Source organism: Hemicordylus capensis, chromosome 9 (genome assembly GCF_027244095.1).
Source record: "Hemicordylus capensis ecotype Gifberg chromosome 9, rHemCap1.1.pri, whole genome shotgun sequence".
Classification (NCBI taxonomy): domain Eukaryota; kingdom Metazoa; phylum Chordata; class Lepidosauria; order Squamata; family Cordylidae; genus Hemicordylus; species Hemicordylus capensis.
The window spans coordinates 4,658,133-4,672,406 of NC_069665.1; the positions used below are offsets into that span (position 1 = coordinate 4,658,133).

General features: G+C 44.5%; 1 protein-coding gene and 1 non-coding gene across 8 annotated transcripts in view; both read right to left on the minus strand.

The window, feature by feature from the left end:
• NLRC5 (NLR family CARD domain containing 5) overlaps positions 1-14,274 on the minus strand; it is a 90,713-nt gene that overhangs the window by 40,028 nt on the left and 36,411 nt on the right. For 6 of the 7 annotated variants that reach the window (XM_053270407.1, XM_053270408.1, XM_053270411.1 and 3 more), the window contains 13 exons: positions 13,106-13,156; positions 9,925-9,987; positions 9,741-9,824; positions 9,570-9,653; positions 7,772-7,861; positions 6,183-6,248; positions 5,742-5,813; positions 5,016-5,099; positions 4,514-4,597; positions 3,751-3,840; positions 3,563-3,610; positions 2,390-2,464; positions 1,535-1,618 (listed from right to left, as the gene is read on the minus strand). In XM_053270407.1, the coding sequence (XP_053126382.1) occupies positions 1,535-1,618; positions 2,390-2,464; positions 3,563-3,610; positions 3,751-3,840; positions 4,514-4,597; positions 5,016-5,099; positions 5,742-5,813; positions 6,183-6,248; positions 7,772-7,861; positions 9,570-9,653; positions 9,741-9,824; positions 9,925-9,987; positions 13,106-13,156 (975 nt within the window). The remainder of the gene's footprint in view (positions 1-1,534; positions 1,619-2,389; positions 2,465-3,562; positions 3,611-3,750; positions 3,841-4,513; positions 4,598-5,015; positions 5,100-5,741; positions 5,814-6,182; positions 6,249-7,771; positions 7,862-9,569; positions 9,654-9,740; positions 9,825-9,924; positions 9,988-13,105; positions 13,157-14,274) is intronic. The other variant, XM_053270413.1, reaches the window with a different exon arrangement.
• TRNAA-GGC (transfer RNA alanine (anticodon GGC)) lies at positions 534-605 on the minus strand. Its single transcript has one exon. It is a non-coding gene; the product is annotated as a tRNA-Ala (tRNA).

The following is a 14,274-nucleotide window of genomic DNA, read 5'->3' on the forward strand; positions in this document are numbered from 1 at the left end:
ATTTTTTGCCAGTTTTTTGCCATTTCCCTGCCCTTCGGAACCTAACCCCCAGATTTCCACTGCCTCAATGCCTTGGTATTTGCCATTTCGGTATCCATGCTACTAGCTGAGAACAGAACCCCAGCAAATACCAAAAATCCTCCTGTACACTTATAAAGCTAGAAGTGGGTTGGATGTCATAGGAACATAGGAAGCTGCCATATACTGAGTCAGACCATTGGTCTATCTAGTTCAGTATTGTCTTCACAGACTGGCAGCGGCTTCTCCAAGGTTGCAGGCAGGAATCTCTCTCAGCCCTATCTTAGAGAAGCCAGGGAGGGAACTTGAAACCTTCTACTCTTCCCAGAGCGGCTTTATCGCCTGAGGGGAATATCTTGCAGTGCTCACACATCAAGTCTCGCATTCATATGCAACCAGGGCAGACCCTGCTTAGCTATGGGGACAAGTCATGCTTGCTGCCACAAGACCAGCTCTCCTCTCCTCAAACTAAACATGCCTGGTCTGAGTATTCAAGGTTTGTGCACACCCCCACTTGGAGATGCCAAGGATTGAACCTGGGACCTTCTGCATGCCAAGCAGATGCTCTACCACTGAGCTACAGCCCCACTCTCCGCCCCCAGTCCGTCACTTGCTCTTCATGCTTAGAGCAGCACATGAATGACAAGTTGAACACGGTAAGTGTGATTGCCTCCATTTCCGTGATTGGGAGACTGGGGTGTCCCAGACTCCTGATCACGGGACCAGGAGCACTTATGCATAGTGTTTGGCTCTTCATTCATGTGCTGCTCTAAGCGTGAAGAGCGGGTCCGGAGAGTGAGTGACAGAATGGGGGCAGGACATCCGACCCACTTCCAGCCTTGTAAGTGTGTTTGACAGCATTCTCTCTGAATGCTGAACAGGGCTAGCGCCTTTAGTTGAGTGACGTCTCACACCCTAGTATTCAGACTAGCCTTAAGCTATATCAGAAAATTGTAGTGTGTTGGACTCCAATCCAGAGAGTACACCACTATATGGGTTCGCTCACGGGGGCACCGTACTAAGAATATTTAAAGTGTATGCGAAATTGAGAGAAAACACTTCTGTAAAAATACTAATTTGGTTAAATAGCTTCTAGTATAGCACATACAGAAATCGTTTCAAAGCAGAAGAGATTCAAATAGAATTTGGATCTCCACATGTTGCTGGACTTCAATTCCCATCATCCCCAGCTGCAGTGGCCAAAGGCCCATTCTAGTTGGGGATGATGGTAGATGCACTTCAACATCTGGGGACTCAAGTCTGAGAACCTCTGCATTTCAAGATGCTATTCCAAGCTTCTACCATGTTCACTTGCATTATTCTTTTTGCCTGAAGGAGAAGTTACCTAAAGTGCCGCAGAGAGGAAGGGGGGGCTTTATATTAAAACACTGGACATCTATAGGGAGTTTCAATCTTATTGCACTCATTTGGTCATGTGAATTAAGCCTCAGGCTCCTTTCCACTGGCTTCAAACAAGTATGAGTAAGTACACACACAGACTCGCACTTTTCCTTACTTGATCTCTGCCAACCCGGAACTCAGGGTCAGAATCTTAAAGAGTTGGTCCACATCTCCTGCGCCCATCATGCAGTCCTCGAGACTGAAACACAGAGCTCATTCCGTACCCAAACGATAATAATTTTTTAAAAAACACCTTTGCTCCTTCAATCTGGTTAATTCTGATGATATTCAGATCGCTTCTTATGAAAGCATATGCCACAGCAAATCTCTTGTTCACAGGATTATAGGAAGCTGTCTAATACTAAGCCAGACCATGGGCCCATCTAGTCCAGTACTGTCTACACTGACTGGCCGCGGAAGGTCTCCAGGGCTTCAGACAAGGGTCTACCCCAGCCCTAGCTAGGGATGCCGAGGACTGAACCTAGGGCCTTCTGCATCTCTGAGCTACAGCCATATCCCCTAAGGGGAATATTTCTAGTGGATGGTGTTCACATGTAGTCCCCATCCAAATGCAAACCCTGTTTAGCACAGGGGACAATCCATGCTTACTACTGCAAGGGGGAAGTAACTTGCCTAGGAGGCAAGAGGTTTCTGGTTCGAATCCCTGATGGTATGTTTCCCAAATGCTGAAAGGCACTATCTCAGATTCAACATTCCCTGATGCTGAAAGGTATACCCCTCCTGTATTCTCCCAAAGAAAACCACATGGCTCTGTGGCCGCCAGGAGTCGACACCGACTCGATGGCACAACTTCACCTTTACCACAAAACTGGCTCTCCACCCAGTTCTCCACCCATCAGTCTTTTAAGGTGCCACCAGGCTATGGTTTTTGTGACACAACCATTTATGTAGACCTGCATTTTTATTTACAACCCTTCTGAGAGTCTTAAACAGACAGAAAACAGCTGACCAAAAGTAGCGTCCATGTTTGGAGGGATGTAGATGATCCAAGAGCTTCCCTTGGTCCTCACTGGCCAGGCTGCGACTTGAGAGAAGGAAACAAAATCCACCAGGTTAGGTTTTTAAAATTGTCTGTTTTAATTTTACGGTTGATTTTAAATTGCTGAAATTGTTTTAACTTTTTATGTGTGTTTTGTTTTATGTTAACCACCCAGGGACAAAAGTTTGGGCAGTACAGAAGTTTGATAGATAGATAGATAGATAGATAGATAGATAGATAGATAGATAGATAGATAGATAGATAGAAAGACAGAAAGATAGATAGATAGACAGATAAGATACTAGCACAGATTATATAAGTCTATAAGCATCTTAAGCACAAAGTTCCACAAAGGAGCAAGGAGGGCAGGGCTTCTCTCACAACTGCTCAGCAGTCAGCTATTCTACCTTAACCTGCAGAAAGTAGCACGCTAAGTCACAACAAGTATCTAATAAATGCAATCAATAAATAACTGACAAATCAGTCGTAGGGATAGGGTAGGGGGAAATAATGTCGTTATTATGAGAGTGGTTCTGAGAGAACTGGGGAGGGGGGTAGACAAGGACACAGAGCTGGGGTAGAGATGTGCATGAACTCATTCGGAGCCCCTTTTACGGGCCCCTAAACAGGTTCTAACGACTGGCAATTTGGCTGGTTCAAAGGTGGGGTTGGATACCTTTAAGGGCAGGGGAGGGTGCTCTTACCCCTCCCACCGCGTTTCCCCCACTGGCGCTACACTTCAAAAGGGTATGTTGGGGCAGCAGCGTACCTCCCTGCCTCCCCGTTGCCTCATTGGACCGGAAGTGACAGGGAGTACCCGACACACATGTGCACGTCGGGCACGGGCATGTCGCACTTGCTCACGTGCACATCAGGTACTTCCTGTCACTTCCGGTCCAACGAGGCAACGGGGCGGCAGGGAGGTACGCTGCTGCCCCGCTGGACCCTTTTGAAATGTAGCGCTGGCAGGGGAAATGAGGCGGGAGGGGTAAGAGCACCCTCCCACACCTTAAAGGTATCCCCCCCACCTTCGAGCCGCCTTCCTCCGGTTCCGTGCACATCCCTAGCTGGGGGCACTCTTGCTATCCTTATTGCTAGGAGGACAAATGCACAATAGTGCAGATGCATCAACAGGACCTTTACCTGATTCTTTCCCCAAAGATTAAGTGCACTGACTGGGTACTTCCCAAACTGTAATGAGAAAGAGGAAGCATTGAGTAAAACTGTGAGCAGATGTAGAAGTTCTGTTATAATTTAGAGGGGGGAAGCCATACATTGGGGGCTTTTCAGACTGCACTGACAAGACCTGATGAACTGGCTCTTGAACTTACCCTAAATGCATCGAGGTCATCTGTTCCAGGGCAGAGAAGAATTTCCCCAAGCCAAAGACACCATTCAGGGTTATGTGATTATGATTCAGTCTAGAAGCAAAGAAAGAAACCATGCCCTCATGATCAGCAACACAATTACCATTCAGTACTGCACAAAAATGCAGTTGATTAGGTTCTGAGAAATTGCTTGAAGCTGCCCCAAAGTGCCATTTCATAGGAGTTAACACAGAGGTGAAATCGCTATGAACATTTTGCATATGCACTTAGCATCATAGCTGTCACATAGATCACGGGGTTCTTCACCTTGTATCTCTTCCTTTTGTGGCTGAGGATGATGGCAGTTGTCGCCCAACAACCTCTGGGAACCCAAGGTCGAGAACCACTGACTTAGATGGTAAATCTGTGTTCTGACTGCACCACTTCAGACTACAAGGGGAGCTCACAGGGCTGATCATTCATCCATACCAAAACAAAATTGCCTTCACATTGAAAACTGGCTTATCGAGGAAAAGGTTTAAGCTTGGCCTGCTGTCTGGTAGTTTTCTAGTTACAGGGATTGATTCTAATATTGAGAAACATTCAGCCAGGTGACCCCCACCCGTGGTCCATGTGATACAGCCCAAACAAAGTTCAACCATATCCAAGAGAACAGAGCATTGGTTCATTTACCATGAAGTCTTCCTCTGGTTGCTGGTGTCAAGGACATCTCCATGGGTTATTTATAAAAGATGTCATAAAACTTATGGGGCAGAGCTTTACTTACTTTAAAGAACACAACATTTTCAGATCTGGGAGGAGTTCCGCCACCTTCAATACACCTTGGTCCCCTAGAGAATTATCCGACAAGCTATAATGGAAAAACAACAGATTATGTTCTAATATCGATGTCCATTAGCTCGGTATCCCCGCAGATACGTGAGGTCAACATAGTTCCATGCCCCACCCCCCGCACCATGTATGCCGTGATCAGGTGTCTCTTTCCTGACTGCGGATAAGCGAATCTGAAGATATGGAATCCACGAATAACAAGGTGCACCTATATAACAACTGATTTGGCTTTAGAAATCTGGGAAGTAACTTTCTGTGAATTGTAGCTGAGATTCAGGAAAGCCCATTTTAGCTCACCTAAGGTATTTATTGCAATCATGTGGATCTGTGCAAATGTTCCCTGGGATAATTAGCCTTTGTACATGCATGTCAACATTCACAAAGTTGGGACAGTAAATTGTAAGAGAACAGGTGGTGGGGGGGCGGATTTGACTTACTCTAACTCAGATACCCAACTGCATCTTCTCAATTCCAAGCACATGTTCCTCAGATCTTCACCATGGAATTTATTTCCTATCAGGCTAGAACAGAAGGAAAATCACTCTCTAGATGTGTCTAAACCATGTTTCCGTCATGTTTCCGCCATGTTTCAGACAGTATGAAAAAATATATTTGGTAGGAAATCTTTAGCAAAACTCAAGCAACCATTGGACTCATCAACAACGAACATCTGGGGACCTAGGCAAGCCCAAATGTGTGGACTCCTATCAGGACATACTACAACAAATGATATTATTGTGTATGCTTTTATTTTGAAACTATTTTTGGTTTGGCTGTTTGCAGATGGTCCCCAAAAGGCCAATGTACAACTAGCCAGTTCCCATGAGTTTCATTCATTTGAATGGTCCTTCTCAATTCAATTCATTCCAATAGTCCTTCAAAGGAATTAGTGGGTTTCAATGGGCAATCACAGTTATTTGTTTCCGTATGTCCTTCTTCTACCTCCCCTCCTCGTATCCATAAAGCCCTCTGGGCCAGGGGTTCCCAACCTTGGGTCTAAAGATATTGCTGGACTCTCATCAGCCCCACCCACAACATTGTTGGAAACCACTGCTCTAGGCATCAAACTTCTTCTCCATCCAACCCCCCAAGTGATTAAAGTAGTGATTAAAGAACTTCTAAGAGGAACAGGCTCTAAACAGACATGGCTAATGTTAATGTACCATATTTTCCTTGATGTCTTTGGTGTCTGTTTTTGGTCACTGCTGAACTGCTCATCATTAAAAGCTCTACTCCTGAAGCAAAGATAAATGAAAAACATTAAGCAATGGGGGAGTGGGGTGGGGGGAGAAACAAAGGTGCATGTTTGTGAATGAAGCACCACTAGTGAGGAGAAGCAACGTGAGCAAGATCTGGCATGACATTACAGCACAAAAAGACCAATCCATTCTAAGTTCTATCACCTGACATCAGCACTGGTAAGACCTCAGCTCCATTACTGTGGGTGAAGACAGATGCAACATCATCTGTCTTACTCGGCCCCAAAGGAAACATTCATTTCTCCTGGAATTTTATTTTTTTTAAACTCTCAGATCTCAGCAATGATTTGAAATGCTGCCACAAACTGCGGGTAAGAAAAGTACATTTTTATCTAAGTACAATACCTGGGGTGCAGGCCATCACCAACTTCATTGCCCACAAGAGTCAAGATTGCAGTTTGAGAGTTAAGGCTAAAGAAAGTAGAGAAAGACTTATATAACATCATACCTGGTTTAACTGCATAACTGAGATAAAGCCAATGGCCAAAAAGAAGTTGGAAAGCGTGCAATCAGGAGAACAGGCCACTATGGCTGGGGATGACAGCAGTTGTTGTCCAACAACATGCAGCCCTCATCTTGGTTTCACATATTGCAAGTCATAATTAAACCACAGTTCTTCGCTTTGCACACGCCATAAAACCATGGCTTAAGAAACCACGATGTTGATGTCACGGCCCCATGATGGAGTTGAGGAGGGAAAGGGAGGGGAGTTGCATCCATGCAGCAGGTAACTTTGATTCCCCATTACATCTGACCCGGGTCCATTCTTTCTTCCCTTGGAGCCAGGGAACGATACCCCTGTGGGAAAGCTAAGGGGTCTCTGCATCCTTACCACACTAGGTCCCCCAGGATTCTTTGGAGGGAAGGAATGCATTTGTATAAAACAAATGTTGTGCCCTTATGCCCAAAATGTCCCAAGTCCTGTATTGGCAGAATTTCCCTTGCCAACACAAATCCTATAAGGCAGGGTCTCTTAACCTTGGCCCCCCCAATGTTGTTGGACTACAACTCCCATCATCCCCAGACATGGCCTTTGTGACTGAGGATGATGGGAGTTGTAGTCTGACAACATCTGGGGGGGCCAAGGTTAAGAAACTCTGATATTCATTTATTCGATTTCTATAAGGGATATAAGGGATGGGAAGGGAGTAGAGCTCAATAATGGAGTGAGATGAGGGAAGCTGTTACTCCCTGCCCACTGCAACATGTCACCCCCTTTTAATACTTGCTTCAAACACATCATGCATGAAGAAAAAACAAGAGTACTGCTGTCACGACTCCGCCCAAGCCAGAGGAGGAGGTGCGGGGAGCTTATTGGGGCTGAATCCTTGACAATAAGGGATTCAAAGTAGGCTGCCATCATCCACTTTATTTCAAGGTGGGAAAACCCACTCTTCATATAAGGTTCCTGGGTGGGGGGTAAAGTGGCACAACCCTCCCAAAAGGGGCTGAGCAGCAGAGGTGTGCGACTAAGCCAAACCCAAAACAAAGAATAGCACACTTAAACAACAAGGGTATGCAATAAGAACGATTATAAGAGGGAATTTTTATTAGCTTAGGCAACACAGATTTCAAGCAATCAGCAGAGAAAAATAAAATTCCCCAATGCTTCTAGCTGACTTGATCCTTACAGGCTGCAGCCTTCCCATTTCCCCAGCAGCTCTCAGCCCGCGGCTTCCTCGGGGCACTCCTGGGACAGACTGAACTAAAGGTCCAAAGCTCTCTCCTCTCCAGTAGGTGGCTGAGTGTGTTTTCCCACCCAGTCGTCTGGACTGGTCCTTCTGCTTTGAATTTCCCAGACTTTTTACCTTATTAGAAAAGACCCACCCACCCAGCAGTCCCTTTAGTGAGACCTAGTCCTCTCTCAAAGCCATCTCACCACTAAAACTGCAATTCAAAGATGAGCATCACACCTTGATGAAACTCATCCTTACCTGGCTTCAAGCTTCACTATATTTGGACAAAGGCTCATTGAATTCAGTAGGCAGAAAGTGCTCTTCAGAGACAGCCGGTTGTTGCTTAAACTGCAGGAAACCAAAGCAGACCACCAACAAAATATTACCTTTGGGAAAGCACTGGTATTGCATTGCGTTTATAGCCTACTTTTCTTCAACACAGCTCAAGAGGGCATATTCAGAGCTACTGGGTGGTTTCCCACCCAGGCCCGTTACCGTGTTGTGAACCTTCAGACGACAGCACAACACTGCAACAATAAATCACAGCACAACACTGCAACAATAAATACCACATCCACAGAGGTTTTAGCATCGTAAAGGCATGGAATGTAATTCAGTGACAGAGCATATGCTCTGAATGTCTAAGACCCCAACTTCTGGCATTTCCAATCAAAGGGCCCTGGGCAACAGAATTGGGAAAGAGATGGGATGACCTCCTGACTAATGTGGTGCTTGTGCAAAGAACAGAGTTGCACCCCTGCAAGACTGTGTCGCTGTGCTAAATCATGGGGATTTTCAGAACTGCGCTCTGGTGCAAAAGTTCCCTACAAAATGTAAGAGGCATGCCACAGGTTGTACACCTTGTTGCATAAGCACACATATTTTGTGCTAGTACAACTGTAGTCCAGACCACAAGCTCAAGACTGAGTGCTTCGGTCAAGGACCGGAGGACAAGCTAGTAAAGCAGCCTTGCAGTAGCGCAACATCCTTGTACAAGTACAGCATCAGTCAGGGTGTCCACCACTCTATAAACCAGTAATCTTCACTATTTTCCAAGCGGGGGCCACTTTGGCAAAAGCTTGCAATGCGACATCCATTTCCCACAGTGCTGACCTCCACACAATACTACACTTTTCTCAGTGCTGGGAGGGCCCTTGAAGAGAGAGGGAGCCCTCACTTAAGAGCAATGGGGGGAAAGCACTGAGCAGGGCGACACTTCCCAGTACTCTGTGCATGCCTTCCAAGATGGCGCAGGGGCACAAGAGGGCTCACTGCCCCATAAAGTAGTCCTCTCCGGTGCTGGGCAAAGCACAGCACTGCATGGTGGGGATCGTCACCTCTGCTTGGTGCCAGGGGACAGCGCAGAGTGTTCCCCTTTGGACGAAGCTGCATACAGGCCCAATAAACCATTAGTTAGGGGAGCACACCTAGGGTTGATGGGGAATGCCACTGGCCCACAAGCCTTACAGTGAAGAACACGGAGACAGCCTGGAGAGCTCTCGCCAAAATGAGTAGGCAGGACTGGGCTAGAAGGACCAAGGGTCTGAGTCAGCCTAAGGCAGCAAAGGTCCACAGCTCAGCAGTGGAGCACAGCATTTGCAGCAGAATATCTCAGGTTCAGGCTAAGGGCTAGCCAAGACCTCTCTACTCAAGGCCACATATCTGTCTGTATCTACTACCCAAAGGAGGCAAAGGGGGTCACACACAACTCAGGACAGGGTCTGGTTTGGTTTGGAGGTCAGAGTCAGAGCAGGAGCGAGAATGGGAGGCAGAAGCAACAAGGTGGAGCGGCAGGCTGCAACCGGCCAAAGCCGAGGGATGGAAAGGAGAGCAAAAGCAGGGGGTGGAGGCAGACCTCTTGAGCGAGTGTGCAACTCAAAATACTGGATTCAGAAGAGCAGGGGAATAAGTGAAAGAAAGAGAAACACTGCATGAACGTTGTCGATTTGCAAAATTCCATTTTAGAGCACCTTAGAGTTCTTTGAGTGAAAAGTTCAGGTTGGAAGTGTAGGAATCATAGAACACACAGAATCCAGGGAAATAAAAAAGGACTTACTTCAGCTGTCCAGAAATGCACATTTCAGGCAGCACCTTCACCAGCTCTCTGCATCCTTCATCTCTAAGCTGGTTACCTGAGAAACTGACATGTTTTCCAGATTAATAACTCAACTGATGCACGGATATCCCCCTCTGTTGCTGGGTAGATGGGAAAAACAGGGATACTTACTCCATTTCGGAAAGGTGGGGACACCTCCTGAGAATGTCAGCCAGCTTCTCTGCTTGGTGAAAATTCAGATGGCAATCCTGCAATCTGTAGAGATACACACGCAAATCAAGCAAGGAGGAGGTGGCAAACATTCATACGAACGATTATGTCAATCTATGTCACACAAACCCAAACAGATATTTACCGTAAACTTAAAATTCTGGTTTGAGGAACAGCTTCTTCTTTCTTTATTCCTGAAGGCTGAAAGCTGCAATCAAGAACATGTTTATTTTTCTCCTCTTTGACACACCAGAATGGCAAATGTAACAACAGGAACATGAGCATATTCCACTTTCCCAATGTACAGCTCAGAATAGGCTTGTTCATATGACCATTAAGTGGGTAGGACAAGTGTCCTACCCACCTCCGTGAGATGGGCCTGTTCCCGATTTTTGGTCATGTGTGAGTTGAAAGGTAGGTTGGAGGAGGGGGAAGTGGGTAGTATTGGAGGCAGGCACAGGCTCCAACTGCATTTCCTCCTACTTTGGTAATCTGCTGGGTAAAAATACCGGGCAGGATGATGCCCTAAAATAGACAACTTGTTTATTTATTTAAAATATTTTTACTCTGCCCTTCCAATACACAAATATGACAAATATTTATATACCGCTTTTCAACAAAAGTTTCCCATATGATTTACACAGACAAATCATAAATAAAAATAGCTCTCTGTCCCCAAGGGGCCCACAACCTAAAAAAAAAAAAAAAAAGACACCACTGGAGTGCTGTGCTGGGGAGGGATAGGGCCAGTTGCTCTCCCCCTCCTCAGTCAAGAGAATCACCACTTTAAAAGGTTCCTCTTGTTCAGTTAGCAGGGGCAGCTACTAGTACTAGGGGCGGCTCACAACACTAGTAAAATAGATACAATATAAAATATAAAATAAAATAAAGCGAATTAAAAGACTAAGCTAAAAAAAAACCAACCACATTTAAAATGACAAAATTTCCAAGGTGCAAATTAGTGTTATTAGTAAAAAGCTAAAAACTGAGGACTAAACAACTAAAAAACGCACACTGTGAAGTTCAGCTCCTGCCCCAGGCCCTTCGGGCCCCCTTATGGCTTCCAGATCTCAAGGAAGTCCCATTTAGAGCTGCATATCAGTGACGGGAGAGATTTCCCTCCAATATTGCTTTCCCCCACTCACAGCTATGACAATATGAGAAACTATAACTTGTCTGTTCCCCTTCTATACAACTCTTAAAAGACAGAGAAGACAATGGAATTGGGTGTAAAAGAAAACAACACAATTTTTTTTCTGGCTGACATCCATGCCAAGTTACTCGATAGATTTATCCAGGAGTAAAAGGATAATTTCAATAGGAGTAATTTAGTCGGGATGGCAGCCTATTTTCATTTTTATTCTTTTCATTTTCCGTGTGTGTGTGTGTGTGTGCACGTGCGTGCATGTTTCGCTGTAGGTTTTATTCATTTGCATTTATCCATTTCTGTGTTGTGGTTTTCTAAATAAGAAAGGGAAGCAAAAACAAGGGTACATTACTGTTTCCAGGAGCTTCACTACACAGCTGCCTCCTCATAGCAGCTATTTTGATGGTGGCCATTTCTTTTTACCCACATTGCCCTGTGAGAACCCAGTCTCCTGGGACAGCTAAGTATGTAGTACACCGCTCTGGGCTCCTTGGAGGAAGAGCGGGATAAAAAAAAATGTAAAACAAACGAACAAACAAATAAATTAAAAAGATGGGTAATTCAAAACAGCTGCTGTAAGGCTGCACCAAGTGGTTCCTTGAGGAAGTAATATACACCTTCTTTAGCTGTGGGGGAGGGACACTTTCCTGAACACGGACCCACATCTGTTGCTATTCATTCCATTTTTAGACTACTTTCCTTAAGAAAGTAAGCTCATGAGATCACCCAGGTTTCTGTGTGTGTCCAGGAGCGTCCCTGCACCCCATCCACTTCACAATGCCTGGACCAATTTGAACTAAATTTGGTACAGTTGTAGGGACACACAGGGACACCTCAATAGCATAGTTTGTGATGTCATCCATCCCAGTTCAATATGGCGGATGCATGAGCCTTTCAGGTGCGAGTGGACTAACCAGTGAAGATGGTAATTCTCAATTAAGGTTATAGCGAAAGGAAAGTAGGCTGATTAGTTCTTACCAGAACCTCTTGTTTACAAAGTCCATTTGTTTAGGCATAAATGGGAATGGGTATTAATGAGATCTATTCATATCAAAACAAATGCATGCACCTAGAAATGGAATCCCTCTCACGTTTGGATCCATCTTCTCACTCTTTTTGCTGTGTAAACCACGTTGGGAACTTTTTTGTGTGGAAAAGCAGAGTGGACAGATGCAAAATGAGTAACAGATGAGTTGTCCCCTGAGGCAAAGGTCAGCCTCAGTAGGTGCCTTCTGCTGAGAGGGCCAAGGGGCACCTTTTTAAAATAGTGGCTCTCTCCTATTTAGCAGAGGGGGTGCAACTTTCCCTTTTTGGCCCACCACAGTGGCCCTCCCAGTGGCTATTGTATACATTGCGTCTCTTTTTCAACTGTGAGCCTGTCGGGGCAGAGAACAATCTTCTCATTCCTACTGCTATGTAAACCACTTTGAGATTTATTTCTGTTGAGATGTGGCATATCAGCAACACCTGAAGAACCACCAGTTGAGAAACTACTCCAGATGTACTTACATTTTTATACCACCTTTCATTCCAACAATCCCAAGGCAGTTTACAAAACATTTAAAACAATATAGAACATTCACAATAAAAATATTAAATTGGAATATAAAAATACAGATCTAATTAAAAGTTTTAAAAATCAAATTGTAGCTGGGAATGATGGGAGCTGCAGTTCAACAGGATTGAGAAATCCTGTCGTAATCCACACTTTGCCCACTTCATTCTTGTCATAAGCCAACACCTTTCCTGTCCCGGAGCCATTTGTGAAATTTAGCACCAACCTCTCTTTCTTCCACTACTCCAAGCGTCTAATCCCCACCATTTCCTCAGCTCCTCGCTTGTGCTGTCCTTTGGTCACCCTGATTTCCAACCAGACCCCCACACGTGCATCATCATCATCATCATACAATCTGTGCTTAGGTGCCATGTGAGTTTTTGGGGTGAGTTTTGGGGGGGGTGCCAGTCTATACCCCATTTCTCAACCCCCCGCCCTTCTTCTCCTCTGTGCCCCTGCCTCCTCCACCACTTCTTCCTCTCAGGTTCCCTACCTCACTTCACTACCCAATTTTCGCCCTCAGCTTGCCTGTCTCCTAAGACCTCTGCCCCACACAGCAACTTCTGTTCTTCATTCTTTTGCATGATTCTGAATTACTTCAATAGTCAAAGGGCAGCTTCTCACCTTGGATCTTGTTCAAATTGGCCAGTGAAATTTATTATTAAAATGTTCTTCCTGCAACCAAGCAACGAAAAATTAGAAAAACAACTTTGGAGTCCTAAATAATAAATTAGCTTAAAGTAGGACTATTACCACCACCATTGACCTACGCTGGCAAAATCTGCCCATACTGATTTGCAGCATCCTTTTCTCCCAAAAAACTTTTCATCTGTTTAAAATATGTCTATCTCACCTTTCAGCTCGCAGCTGCTTGAGGTAGCTTATAATAAAACAACAGGCAAGCAACAAGAAAGCCAAACCAGAAAACCATAATAAAACAATGTATAATAATAAGCATCAAAATAAAACAAAACATCAAAATAAAATAGCAGACCAGACGAAAAGTGAATTAGAACCAGAAACCAAATTAAAACCAATTTTAAATTGCTTCTTTTAAAAAGGAGCATTTTCAGATTCTTTTTAAATTAATCAAGGATCGGAACAGATGAAGTACCTACGAGAGGTCAGTACTCATTTGGTGAGTATCAGAGACAAGGCCATTTCTGTTTTGACCCCCAGGTGTGGTATGCCCTCCCTGGAGAGAGATGACAGGCCCCCAAACTGGCTGTTTTTAGACAGGCTGTAGAGGCAGTTTTATACTGCCTGCCTTACCTTTTTGTTGGATTTGGAGCTAGTTTTAAATGGTTTGTTACCCTGCTGTCAAGGTTTTGTTGAGATTTATTTTATATTTCATAGTTCCCTGTTTTCTTCTTTTTTATTTCTTTTACTGCATCTTGTGATTTTTATTTTATTTTTAAAGACATTATAGAAACATAGATAGATAGATATACTCAATTTGAATGACTTCTAAAGGCCGCCATTTCTTTCTTTTAAGTGATGAGTACTGGATATATAATCTAAATGTCAAATTGATATTTGGAGCCAATATTGTATCCGGCTGACATTCTGAGTAAATTTACTTGAGGCATGCCTAACTTGTCTTTTTGATTTCAGTGGGACTTCCTCAAGTAAATTTACTCAGAATGCTCAGCCACTGTTCTTAAATTGCAAGTGGAAGCTCAAAGAACCCTCCAGTAAATAAGCATTAGAGCTGAGAATGGCCAAAGACACTTATTGCATTCACTGCTATGCAGAAAAGTGGGCATTTTAGCAGGCACAGCTTGTTGGGCAGG